We start from the raw sequence: 13537 nt of genomic DNA, 5'->3' as shown, positions 1-13537 counted from the left end.
ACTACTTTCATGTTTCTTCAAGTTAGGTTAATGTGAAAAAGCAGATGGTCCATCAGGAGAGTCACTAACCTTTTAAGGCAAAAATATTGTTAAATGTTAATTAAACAAGATGACTCATAAACTACAGTTTTGATGACTTTCATTCTGAGTATCACTCTAATTCATTTAACACCAGAGATTCCATATTAATGCCATAGGAGTGCGATTCTAGATGACTAAATAAACATTGATCTTAAGTATGAACAGATTCAATTGGAGAAACTTTGTAATTGAGAAAACAAAGGAAAAAAATTCACCAATTTACTTATGAAACTACTGACTTGTCACTCAGAATAGTCTCTACATGACATCACTTTTAAATTCCATGTAGACATCCAATCATGCGCGTACAGAGGTGACAAAAACACAAACTCTTAAATATAAAAAATAATAATAATTGAAATTTTCTTTTCAGCAGACAAGCCTGCGTTCATGATCTGTTCCACAGTAGCAGGTGACACCACGCTCTTAAAAGACCAGACAGACAAATTATGACTCAGACCAATTAACAAAAGCCAAGGGACACTTTAATTTCTTCTCAACACGTAATCAGACATTAACGTTAGCAACTTCCTCTGTCCCAGACTAATTAATAAGAAAACAGTCTTTTTTTTTAAACTACACCGACACACAACCATTGAAGTATCTAGACCAGACAGTCATAAATGTTTATTTTTCATCCTCAGCCTAATTAATGAAAAACAAGAAACAATCTTTTCCACGTTACTGTGTGCGAGTCTATGCCTACAGCAGGCAGACAGTCATTGCCTTTATTTATAGAGCCAGCCTCTTGGACCTCAGACAGTCTCTGTATGGATTTATTCACACTGAGAGACAGACATATAGGGCTGGCTCTGACTTCAGACTAATTAATGGGACAATATGGGTCCAACAGCCTACAAGAGGCTCAGCTGAATGCTGACTAGTATGCAGATAATATGCAAAAAGCACACACTCACACAAACACAAACTCCCCAAAGTGTTGCTGACCCAGACCCCCTAGACACACACACACACTGCATGCATCTACATATATGCATGATGAGAACATGCTGATGACTTTTTCGAGCTGTGTGTGTGTTGTTGGTGTCTAGACCGAGAAACAATGAACAGCTGAGAGGCTGAATAAAAAGGAACGAAAGGATTTAAACAAAGAATGAAGGAAAAAAAAACACTTTAAATCTGCAACTGTGTGTTATTTAATCCAGTAATTGTTGAATTAATAATGTTTTTTGTCTACTTAGTCAAAATACATTTTTTAAGAAAAGAAAAATAATTTAAAAGTAAAACCTGACTATGTTTACTTTAAACATATGTATTTGTGTGTATATGCATATATACATCCTCGACCCTATGTAAGCAAGAGCTTTTCTTTTTTGGTGACTCTTAATTTACCTACGATGATATATATGTTTAACGTGACGTGAAACAAACGGAAACAGAGACCGTAACAACGTTCCCACAGGGAGATGCTGAAATAAACATAAAATATATAAACCAACCAACATATAAACCAAATTATTTTACAGTTTTTGAATGTTTTATTCAGACTGGTTCACCCATTAAAGAGGAGACAGGATGCACATATATACATTATAATAAGATTACAGCATCATATTTTCACATTTAAAATTTAGTAAAAAGGACTAGATGTCACAGCCCCTGATAATGCATTGCTTTAGATGGAGAGACTCTTGAGGGATGGCTGTTATGAGGAAAGGCTGCCCAGAAACTTTACCAGCAGCACACATTGTTGTGTGCCTCAACTTTCGGTCTTTCACCCACTATGGGAAAAAAGGCACATTTGGACATTTCTTGCATTAGAAATTAAGTATGCAGGTTGATACTCATCTTCTAGTAGTGACTCTTGCTATCTTCTCTTGGAAAACTCGTTTCAAATTTTTTAAAAGTTCTCTGGTTCTTCACAGAACCATCACCAACTAAGGAACCTCTACTTATGCAGGTTTTTAAATTACAAAAGGCTCGGTATTAGTATTGACTTTGCAAAATGTAAGTATATATATCTACTGTGAAAAGACTGTCAAAGTATAACTGACCTAAGGTTAAAGCTGCCTGATACCTATATATAGTTGCAGCTCGGGAGGTAGAGCAAGTAGTCTACTAATATAAGGGTCAGTGGTTTGATCACCATCTCCTCAAGTCCTTGGGTAAGATACTAAGCCCCAAATTGCCCCTGATGCATCCATTGATGGTGTGAGTGTGATAGGTAAGTGTTTAAAGTGATAGAAATGAATGATGTTTGAATCGGTAAATGTGGTTTGTAGTGTTTTAGGGCTTTGAGTGCTCAGCAAGAGTAGACAAGCACTATAAAAACACCAGTCCCATAGATTTCAGTCCAGACTTCATTGAGAGCAATGCGTCTCTCTAACATCTCTGAAAACCCTCATTTAACTTTGTCAGTAACTGATATTGTTGTTGGGTCGCATACATTTTGCTCTGACTGAATTTTCAAGGATAGTGTGATGGAAACCTGAAAGATTTTAAAATGAAAAACACTTTTTCTGCTTCTAAGGAACAAAAAAGGAACTAAATTTAAAAAAAAAAAGAAATTGATAAAGGGCATCGGCTATTCCTCAAATGATTAAATATCATAAATATTAAATATACAAATATGGTTGATCTCTATTAAAAACCACTAATGAAAATGAATCAATTTGACATATCCACCACTTGAATTTTAAAAAATGCATGAAATTGAATACAAGACAGGAGGTGAAATGGAAAAATCAAGGATGAAACAAGCAAGGAGGTGAGAAACCTTGGAAAGAGGCAATTTCTCACCAATTCGCAGTAAATAGGAAATGCTATTCTTTGTGCCCTTAAGCAAGACACTGAACCCAGTTACTCAGGAGTCGTGAAACTGAACAAAGAGGAAGCAGATGTGCCAACTTTTTGTGGTAATTCTTTTGAAGACAAATTACTATCTGTATATCGTACACGGGATTAAAGCGATTCTGTTTCTGGGACGATGCCAGCTGTCAGTCACAGAAAAATGAAACACAAAAGGCAGAATTTGATCCATGCCAACCCATCTTCTTTAGCTGCGAGAAAAGTCCAATAAGGAACGTTATTGTTTATATTGTTTTTTCTTTCTCAATCCCCCCTCAACTGACTGCTTACACAGAAATACACTGTCACACAGGGAGGAAATTAACAGACAAATGCAGACTAACACGTGTGCGCGCGTGCACACACATGCACACTCACACAGAGGACTGAGACAGCCAGACAGAGCGGTTTACATAATAAGTCTAGGAGGCCAGCCAGAACAGACTCAGTCATTTAATTTCCATGATTCACTGAGTGAGTGAGAAAGGAAGAAAGAATTTAACTCTATTTTCAGCACTTTGCTGAAACCCTTTCCCTGAAATAATACACTGTTTAATTATTCTGAAGAAATAATCAGTCAACAGCCCCCAAACATTGTGCCAATATAAAGGTGACAGATATGTCAAAAGGAGCGTTATGCGTCATTCCTGTGTCTCTACCACAGTTTACAGTAAAACAATCAAAGACAGACTTCCATGCAGGTTGCCTCAGGATATACTTTTGTGCCAAAAATAATCTGTCAAAAGCAGAAATGGGGAGAAAAAAAATGAAGCTTTTTTTCCTGTTTTTTAATGCACATCATGTCTTGGGCCACATGGAAGCTGCAGCCCAAACAGGATGTGGGAGGGATTTTCATTTTAACAACGTGACACATGATAGTGACAGAATGACGGGATGAATTTTAGATGTGAGATTGTCACGCTATACATAAAACTTACATGTATTCTTGCTGAATTTGGTGCAAGTAGGTGCAATTATCCAAACTAAGATCAGGAGAGAGTAATGTTCTTGTCACAGAATTACGAGTGAAAACTGGATTCTGTTGGTTGTGGTTAAGGTTAATCATAAGTCATCACTTTTACTGGTTTACAACACAAACTTCATATAATTAATTCCTTAAGCAAAAATATGTTGTTTAAAATGCAGGAAAGTGTAAATCAATAAACTAGTTAGGCTAGTCTAGTGAAATTATCTCCCTCTTCCGTATCATTTTAATGTGAAATTCTCTGGACTAATGTTTTATTTAAGTGGACCTATTAGGCTCCTTGTTTTCTGCCATACAACTCTGTTACAAGCATTTTCAATTAAACTGTTCAAGGAATCCCTGTCAGCAAAAGTTCTGGCTTTAAACTGCTTAAAACACTCTGTTTCAGTTATTTCTTCCACTCATGGCTCTGTATGATGTCACTGAAAGTGAAAATGTCATATACATTGAAGTCCCATTCACCTGCTGGCCATATCTTTCATATACGATTGGGCAATCAGAGAGTTGGCTTTAAGAAAAGGGAAAAAGCTAAAACCAAGAATGATAATCTCATTTGTTTAGAAAATCTGTTCATCTATCTCCCTCCCTGCTGTCTCCTCCAACCGGTCACAGCAGATGGCTGCTCTTCCCTGAGCCTGGTTCTTCCTGTTAAAAGTGAGTTTCTTCTTCTCACTGTCGCCAAGTGTTTGCTCATATGGGGACGTCTGATTGTTCTGGGGTTTCTCTCTGCTATCGTAGGCTCTTTACCTTTCAATATCAAGCACCTAAGGGCAGCTGTTGTTGTGATTTAATGCTACATAAATAAAATTGAACTGGATTGAAAAGAATATTATATTAAAAATATGGAGCTGAAAATGGGTATAGTGGGCTTATAAATCATATTGTTCAGAGTCTGATCTAGTGTGTAGAAATTTATAACTGTAAATAAAGGAGCAAATATGTCTTGATGATTTTCAGATTTAATATTACTTATGTTGCCACCGTTGCAGTTAGTAGAGGGAACAAACATTGAAAGCTGAAGCCTGTTAGTATTACAAGTTGTCATTGTTTCATTACCAGATTTAGTAGAGGTAATTCACTGCTAAATGCAAGAACAAAAAATCAAGAACTGTCTTCAATGAACCTGATAACAGCCAAGAAGTCATCAGCAAACCATGTTAGCTTGCATTTCAGCAACATGCTAAACAAGCATAGTTTCAAAAAGCAGAAGATGTCATCTTGCAAATTGACTGTCTTTCATGCATTTCAACTCCTCTTATCTCCGACCAGATGAACAACATTTCCTTATGAAGGGTTGTTGGGAATTTAACCCTAACACTAAACAGTTCACTGGTGATCTGGTGGATGCTAAGAGGTTAAAGCAGCGGTCCCCAACCCCCGGGCCTCGTGAGTCGTTTGGTACCAGGCCGCGAGAGTTGAGGCTCAGGTGTGAAATGTATGGTTTTCAGGGTTTTTATCGGTTTACAGCGTTATTTTGTTATCGTTTTTATCGTTAACTCTGTTTTCCTGGGTCTTTTCACGTGTGTTATGAATAAATCTTCTTTTTTTTTAGGTACCGGTACTAGTTTTATTTTGTTGTATTTGTCCGCGACACCTTAAAGGCCGGTCCATGAAAATACTGTCGGGCATAAACCGGTCCGTGGCGCAAAAAAGGTTGGGGACCGCTGGGTTAAAGTACAATGTGATCAAATAAGGGTTGTTGCAAGGATCAACCTTGTGACTGAACATGATGCCTGGTCACATTGTGTCCTTCCTCCTGTCAACGTTGGCGTCATCCTCCTTTCCACTCAGGAACTCTATGACTGTTTTTCTCAAATTCATTAACCAAAAAACCCACACTCCTACCCTCCAGCTGAACTCACACATACTTCGACACACACTATTGATAACATTTATGTCGGCTATAGAGTCAGACTGAGGACGTGTTGATGTTAAGGCAGCCAGACATGTAGTAACAAATGAATAGCGAAACTGAGCTACTGGTAGGAAATGATTCTTACAAGCTGATACCAGCGATGACTTCACTCCCCCTCTCCACATACACACGGCTAGTCTGTGAGTAATGCTGATGTCATGTGCTTTGACTACCAATATCTGCTGCTCAGAACAGATGTGTTTTTGCATATGTGTGTGTGTGTGTGTGTGACTGCACAGGTACACGAAACCCTACAATTACAACTTGTGAGACAAAGGAAAGATGCGTATGAGAGGAAGGGAGATAGATAAATGATAATCTGAGGTGACTCAGAGGATCTGCAGCTCTTTCACAAATCTCAGATGATTGCTTTTATCTAAATTCAGTGACTTAAAAGTATTTAAATGCTTCAAATCCAGCTTTGAAGGTACACGGTATGGGATGCCAAATTGGTTTGAGATGCATTATGTCTTTAGAACTCAGCTAGGAGAGCTGCTTTTCACTTAATTTCATTTGCAGTGGTCCTCTCAAAGTGTCTATACGAAACACTATTTTAATTATCTGCTAGTTAGATGCACCATTTGTGTTGGTTAATGCAAAATTAACACAACCATGTTAACATCTTTTATAAATCTCAGAAAGAGATATAAAAACTTGGACAGATAAAACTGAAACTTTCTGATTTATACCGCTCAAGTGAAATGACTGAAGATGCTTTTTCTTTGTTTTTTTAGAGGTGAACTGAACCAGGCAGCCTTAATATATGCAGCAACAGATGTGTCAGGTGTCTGCTATGAAATCTGTGCTTTCTTCTTCAGATCTATTTTTAAGATCTTCAGAGGTAAAAAATTTAGGGAACCCCTCCTTTTTCTATCATGTCATCCTTTGATCACCGCATCAAGTGCATAACGGGGATTATCTTTTACTTTGTTCTACTGTGCTTTTCATCTTTCCTGTCACACTCCGGTGCTTACTGCCCAGTACAGCTGAATGAGCTTAAATGTGATATTGTTTTTTGTTTTTTAATAAAAGCCAACGCATCGTTAGTTTCAGTCTGTCAACTCCCACACAATCTAAAATTCTCCAGAATGTCTTTTGCTCCGTTCTTTTTTCCTCTTATTTCTCCTTCACTTCCTCTGTCGTTTTCTTTTACAGACACCTTATTTGCTTTTTCCAAAGTTTTGACATTTTCTTCTTGCTAACTTCTCTCTCCGCTGTCTCTCTAGTCTGCTCAGTACTCTTCACTGTCTGCCTCTTTGGTTTATCTGTTTCCCTCCTCCTGTCCTCCAGACTAAACATCACGTCTGTTTTCAGACAGAAGAATTGAGTATGCACCTCTGTCTGCATTCTTATCTTGCCTCTCTGTTACAAGTTGAGGCAACTATGGTTATCACATGGCTTGATTGCCATAACCCCTATCAACATTACTACATGCTTACATCGACTTACTTTCTTAGAATTCTAGTTGGGAGATTTCGATCGCAGACTTGTTCTAAGAATAAATATTTTTTTATTTATATTACCAAAACATTTCATGTGACTTACAGCTGTTGCATTACAGCTTGGATCGGCAGTACAGTGCTTTGTCAAGTTGTGCACTAACCCAAACTGATGATTGAACATTTTAATGCGCTTGTCATGCTAGCTGCCATATTTTGCTGATATTTACAATAGTCTGCTTATACTTCTTACACTTAACGTTTTTACCTGCTTAAACAACAAACAATGCTATATCAAGTAATACCTGCTAAAGAGCTGCCAGCTAGCTGGCACTGGGAATGAACCAGCACTGAAATCTACCATCACACATTACATTTTGTACTAAAACTTGCTGTTTGGAGTGTTTCATATATGTCTAACCATAATAACAGCCAGAAAGTTGAGGGAACACATCGTGTCATCTTAGCTATGTAGCATGAGAGCTAGCTGGAAGGGGATATGTCATTAGAGTGTCTAGCTGGCTGTCAGGCATGCATTGTGGAATAACTTGGGTGTTTGTGCATTAAGAATAAATTGTAAATATCTGCAAAGTGCAGCATATGAAGCAAATGTCATTTCTTGGTAAGTGCACAACTTTCTACACTATACTGCTGAAATCTATACATTACAAAATTAACTCCATTGAGGCCACTGACACACTGACCTTTCTAACTGTTACAAGTTTTCAAGGCATTGCACATAACTTTATTTATCATGCATTTACAGAATCAAAGTATATCAATATGCATTATTGTTGGAAATCTGGTCTGACAGCATCTGCTTGGGACTTATGTCATCTCAACGTGGCAGCATGGAAAAATGACAGGTGACACCATCATGAACCATTTCTGCACAAAATACATTAGTCACCGTTCTCCATTATCATTGCTTCTAAATTTTAAATGAGAAAAACACAAAACTTGTTAAAATATTGCTTCAACCATCCAGAAAAATCACTTTCAGGAGAAATTAAGCCTTTTTATTAATGCTTCAGTTTAGGTCTCTCACACATTGCTCAAAAGGCTTTTCAGTTTTTAAAAGGCAGCAAATCACGTCATCATCTAATCGCTCATTTGGATTAAGCTCTGCAGATGTGATTGCGAATAAATATCTTTTAGTTTTGATCTATTTGTCAGATCAAATAAGACTTCTAATAACGTCACGTCTGGCTTTTTATCACTATTTCTGGCACTTTAAAGGATGTATGATTTATCTACCGAATAAAAACTAAAAGTAATCATTTTTACAATTGTTACAAATACATCTTCCCAATTATGAAGGTGAACTTGCAAATGCTTAATCATTTCATCAATAACCATTTCACTGATGTGATTTATACTTTGTTAGGTTCTTCACTATAACTCGTTTTTAATGTCTGTTGATGCAGATGTTGTCTGTGGCTACTGTGTGTGTGTCAGCAGGATTACACAAACCGAATTTGATGAAACCTGATGGAGAGGTGGAACATGAGCAAAGATGGAGGCTGTTTGGTTTTGGTACAGATGCAGAACATTTTCTTTGAAACTGACCTTGGTGGAGATAAGCGCTCTGTGTGTAGCTTGCTTGTTTAAACCTGCAAAACTGCAAAAATTTGTTTGCCCTAGATCTTAAATGTTTAATTCATCATACACGGTAAGATTGGGATAGGTGGTGAAACAAAAGACATTAAAGGTGCTGTGGAAAAGGCCATCTATCTGAAATTGCTGCTGGAACCTCAAACATGATTAAGAGAGATACATTGCTTTACTTGTGACAATCATTGTGATAATATAGGGTAAGGGTAAGTAAATAACACCCACTACTGACTTGGTGACTGGTCCATGACTATCTGGTAATCACTGGTCATAAGGGAAAAATCAGTATTCCCAGCCTTCTTAGCTACCAATTTCACTTTGAGATCCATGGCATTTCTTTTAAAGGTTTAGTTACATATTTTGAAGATTTAAAAACTATAGATCTACTAGTATATTCTTCTGTATTATCATAGATACAGCTGCAAAATTAAACTGAGAGACATACTCATGCGTCAGGAACTATGATCCAGTATTATCATGTCTGCGATTTATTTTATTTAAATATACTGGGACTGTGAGTTTTACTCAGCTAAAAAGACCTAAATCACCGTCGTCAAACATGAATCAGGGGAGTCAGACCCAGCTAGGCGAAGGGTCCCATGGACAGGGCAATTAAGTCATTAATAACTCCAATATTACGACGCAATAGTAAAAACACATTTTATATATATCGACACAGACAGGGACCGCTGCTGCTTTACTGTCTTGCTAGACCAAACAGCGCACAAAGATTCCGACACAAAGTATACGCCAATATAAACACACGCAGTGGAACACAGGGATTTCCCGGATACGGCCACACACATAAACACACGCGCGCGTGCACACAGACGGGCGGCTAGACAGCCGTCTGGCTTTGCTCGAATGACGAAGCGACGACAAAACTTCCAACTCCCCTGCTTTGTCACCGATCAAATCCAGGTATTCCTAAGACATCAGCTTTCAGTGTCCCCCCAAGGTAACGTCCTGACAGTTTCGTCGCACTTTAAGTCTTACTTTTACCGTCAAAATCCAAAATGAAGGAGCAGGTTTTCTCTGAAACCTAAGTCAGCTGAGCGTTAAGTTCAAAAGCAGACAGAAAACGCCAACGGCTCAGAAAGTCGACCGAAAAAAACACAGCAACCCGAAACTGTCAAAGTTAGCTGACATGGCGAAGAAAACGGCTCGAAACAGCCATGATGTGATATAAATAAAACCAAACAGAAGAGCTTTTTCATTCCGAGTCTTCAGGAAGAGATGGGGAAGCTTGCGGTTTTTGGTTTAAGTTCAAAATGAGGCGTTATTAATCACAAACGTTAGAAAAGGAGAAAGGGTAACGTAATATTCACCACAGTTAATAATTGCAGGGAGTACCATGACACATATTAAAACTAACAGCGGATTCTAAACTGACTCAGAACGAAAGACTTAACTCCAGTCGTTTAAATAAAAGAAATAATGTGGAAAGAGCAGAGGGAAACAGAAACTCTTCCGAGTACCTGCAGCGAAGCATTTTTAAGACACTTGAAAGGAAAAAGTGAGCGAGGTAGAGGCAGAAAAAAGTCATTACTCACTGATTTCCATGCTCTGGAGGGAGGTGTAGCGCTTGCAGTTACAAGTACAGGAGACATTGGCGGCGGTGGCGTTTAAAACACCCATCAAGTTTAACATTTAAATGCTCCTAAAATCAGACATAAATACTCCGGGACAGAGAGGACGAGTGGAGGAGGAGAGGCGACCGGAAGAGAGAGAGGAGACTAAAAAAAATAAGATAAAAATCTCACAACAAACTCCCCTCCAAAAAAATCCTCCTTTTTTCTCTGCTCTCTCTCCAATCTCCTCTCCTTTCCCTCCGGTCCTCCTCCTGTCTCGGTTCTCTCCTCCTCCTCTCTGAGGTTTCTCCTCCTCTTCCACGAAAATCTATCTATCTATCTATCTATCTATCTATCTATCTGCGTGCCGCTGAAGCATCGCTGCAGCCTTTAAATGTAGTTTCAACGTTGTAAAAATGTACTTGAGCTACTTTTAGTCCCTTACAACAAATCAGCTTTAGAGGATCCGCGTTTTGCGCCGAGTGACCGGCGACTAAACTGCTGAGGGAGTCTGTCTGGTCCTGTCTGTCCCCCCCTCTCTCTTCTCTCTCTCTCTCTCTCTCTCTCTCTCTCTCTCAGTCTGTCTCTAGGGATTTATCTCGCTCTCTCTCGCTCTCTCTCTCGCTCTCTCCCTCGCTCTGGCTCATCTGCCAGGTCGTACAGGCAGGGAGGAAACCACAGATAAAGCAAAGATCACACATTTGCCTCCCTCAGAGAGGCAAACCTTGCAGAATCACATGACCCTTATTTCATATTATTAATACTGTAATCATAAACATCTTTTTTTTTACTGATCCATTTTATTGTCATTTTGTATGTGGTCTAAATGTACCAAGGGGTTCTATTTTGTACATTTATGCGCATCATTGTCATGATTTTTAATCAGAAAGATGTTTCCCACCGTGTATATGTCAACTTCTTGTGCAACTTTTTTATTTTAAATATTAAGATAATGGAAATGTATGTACGCTATGTAAATTAAAGTTGTGATTTTTCAGCATTATATGCTTTGCTTTTATTGTCATTTGTTAGATGAGTTGCCCAAGCAGTAATTTGACATGCACAGCTGCAACAATCTAAATATTCTTGAGTATAAAAAATATTTGCAAGACTTCTTTTTTTCTTAAATCAGAATCACAGCAGAAACAAAGGATAAAAAAAAGAGAAAACAACTTGACTGTGATGGACTCATTGTCATTTGTTCTTCATTAAAATATTACACAGTTACTTGTTCATCTATATTTCATTATGAATGAGCAGAAACTAACAGACCAGGGTGATTGTCTAAATAAATGTGAGTTTGTTCATATTTTAAACTGCTTTGATTAAGCACACTGACTTATATATGAGGAAAAACAAGCAGACAGCCATTCAAAATAACTTTTAGTCACATAGGTTGGTCACCTAAATAATGTTGCATGGAACCTTTTTTTTCTTTCATTTTTCATTATGGAAGTGCAAGTATCAAGGAAGAAATGTTGCTACTTAAACTATGCAGAAAACATGTCCAAGGTTTTCATTCTCAGCAGGTTAGACTATTGGGTGCTTTTGCATGCAAATACAGCAGCCTGAGTCCTCACTAACACCAAATAAGTAGAACATATTAGTCTAGTCTGTGCTCCATAAATCACCACACAGCTTTCTGCATTTCAAAGGCTAGATTCTAAAATCCGGTTACTAGTTTACAGAGCACTAAATGCACTCAGGCCCAGATGCATCTTGATTTTGCTTGTGCCTTAGATGATATTATGTTTCTTGAACAAAGAACTTTTAATGGCTTTGTGTCTGAATGGAGCAATACAGATAAACCTGCCTTACAAATATGTGCAATATGTTTAAAAGAATGTACCAGCAAATTACTTAATATTTACTCTTGAGGACTGTGCATACACATTTGTGCACCCAGATTACATCATTTCTGCTTTTGAATTAAATCATGTGTACAAATGACTAATTTGTGCTCTCGGATGTGTGCAGCATGCGTCCCCTGAGTCAAGTGACACAATTCTAAAACCGTGCACCAATTTATGGTCACGGATAATAAGCAGAGTGCCAATTATTCAAGCTACTGAAGTTGCATAATTTGTCCTACTGAATTACTGATTTGTGCTTGCAAATTCACAGAATGTAAAATTCAATGCACACTGACAAAAACAAACAACTTGAAGTCCAATTACCTGAGTTTTTAACAGACTTAAATATGTGTCGATATGTGACTAAAGCCCCACTTAGCATACATGGTAGTCTGTGAATTATCCACTGATGAAGACTGTGATGCAGTTGAAATCTCCTTGAAATTCATTCCACTGCCATATACCTGTGTTGTCTTGTTATCCTTATTTTAAACTGATCTAAAGTTAAATGAAGGTAAAACTGCCTTATGTCAAGTAAGACGTGATGTGTCAAGACGTGATTAATGCCTTTCACAGGTGTGACATACAGTAGCAGGTAACTTACATGTGGATATGAACTGAAGCTAAACGACTAAGTAAATGACTGTGGATAGATCAGTAAACTGGTATATAAGAACAGAGTAAATCCTCAGTTTATACAGTTTACATTCAGTGTTTACAGCAGAACTTTGTAAAAAAAAAAAAAAAAAAAAGATATAAGTATTACAGTTACCAGCAATATAAGCATTTCGATATGAAAACCTGCCCTTTAATTTTAAAAGAATCATAAGCACGTTTTGAGGATTTTTAACAGGCCTAATCACTTACATATCCACTTTTAACTTTATCAGCTGATGCCTCAAGAAATGTAATTTTGGATAAATAACAGTTTTCCATGCATGTCATTAAAATAGAGAAACATGATATGATATTGTAATTTCAATAACAGATAAAAGCAGGAATATTCATTATCCATTATTTCTGTCTTTTTTGCAGCTTTTTTAGATAGTGTGTGATTGTAGGAAAAACATCATTTTAAAAGCAGTGAGTTACCCCTCAATGTCAAACCACAGCAGCTGAAATTCAAAAGATTCTGCAGCAGCTTTCCAGCCTTTCTTGTGTCTGCTTGTTTTTCTGCCCTCATTCTGTTGCTCTCGCTAATGAAAGAGGCAAAATACGGGTAAAATGAACTTCAGTAAAGCTGTAAATGACAAATACACAAACAAAGCTGT

At 37.7% G+C, this 13537-nt stretch overlaps 1 protein-coding gene across 2 annotated transcripts in view; it reads right to left on the bottom strand.

Moving 5' to 3' along the window:
* The window catches only part of pmepa1 (prostate transmembrane protein, androgen induced 1), a 40400-nt gene extending 29422 nt beyond the window's left edge, over positions 1–10978 (bottom strand). The window contains exon 1 of one of the 2 annotated variants that reach the window (XM_085158743.1): positions 10396–10978. In XM_085158743.1, coding sequence (XP_085014869.1) covers positions 10396–10492 — 97 coding nt within the window. In that variant the 5' untranslated portion in view covers positions 10493–10978. The remainder of the gene's footprint in view (positions 1–10395) is intronic. The other variant, XM_085158744.1, reaches the window with a different exon arrangement.
* Between the last annotated feature and the right edge of the window lie 2559 nt (positions 10979–13537).

The sequence above is a fragment of the Neolamprologus multifasciatus genome, chromosome 5 (assembly GCF_963576455.1).
Source record: "Neolamprologus multifasciatus chromosome 5, fNeoMul1.2, whole genome shotgun sequence".
Taxonomy (NCBI): Eukaryota; Metazoa; Chordata; class Actinopteri; order Cichliformes; family Cichlidae; genus Neolamprologus; species Neolamprologus multifasciatus.
This window is presented reverse-complemented; position numbering and strand designations above follow the sequence as displayed.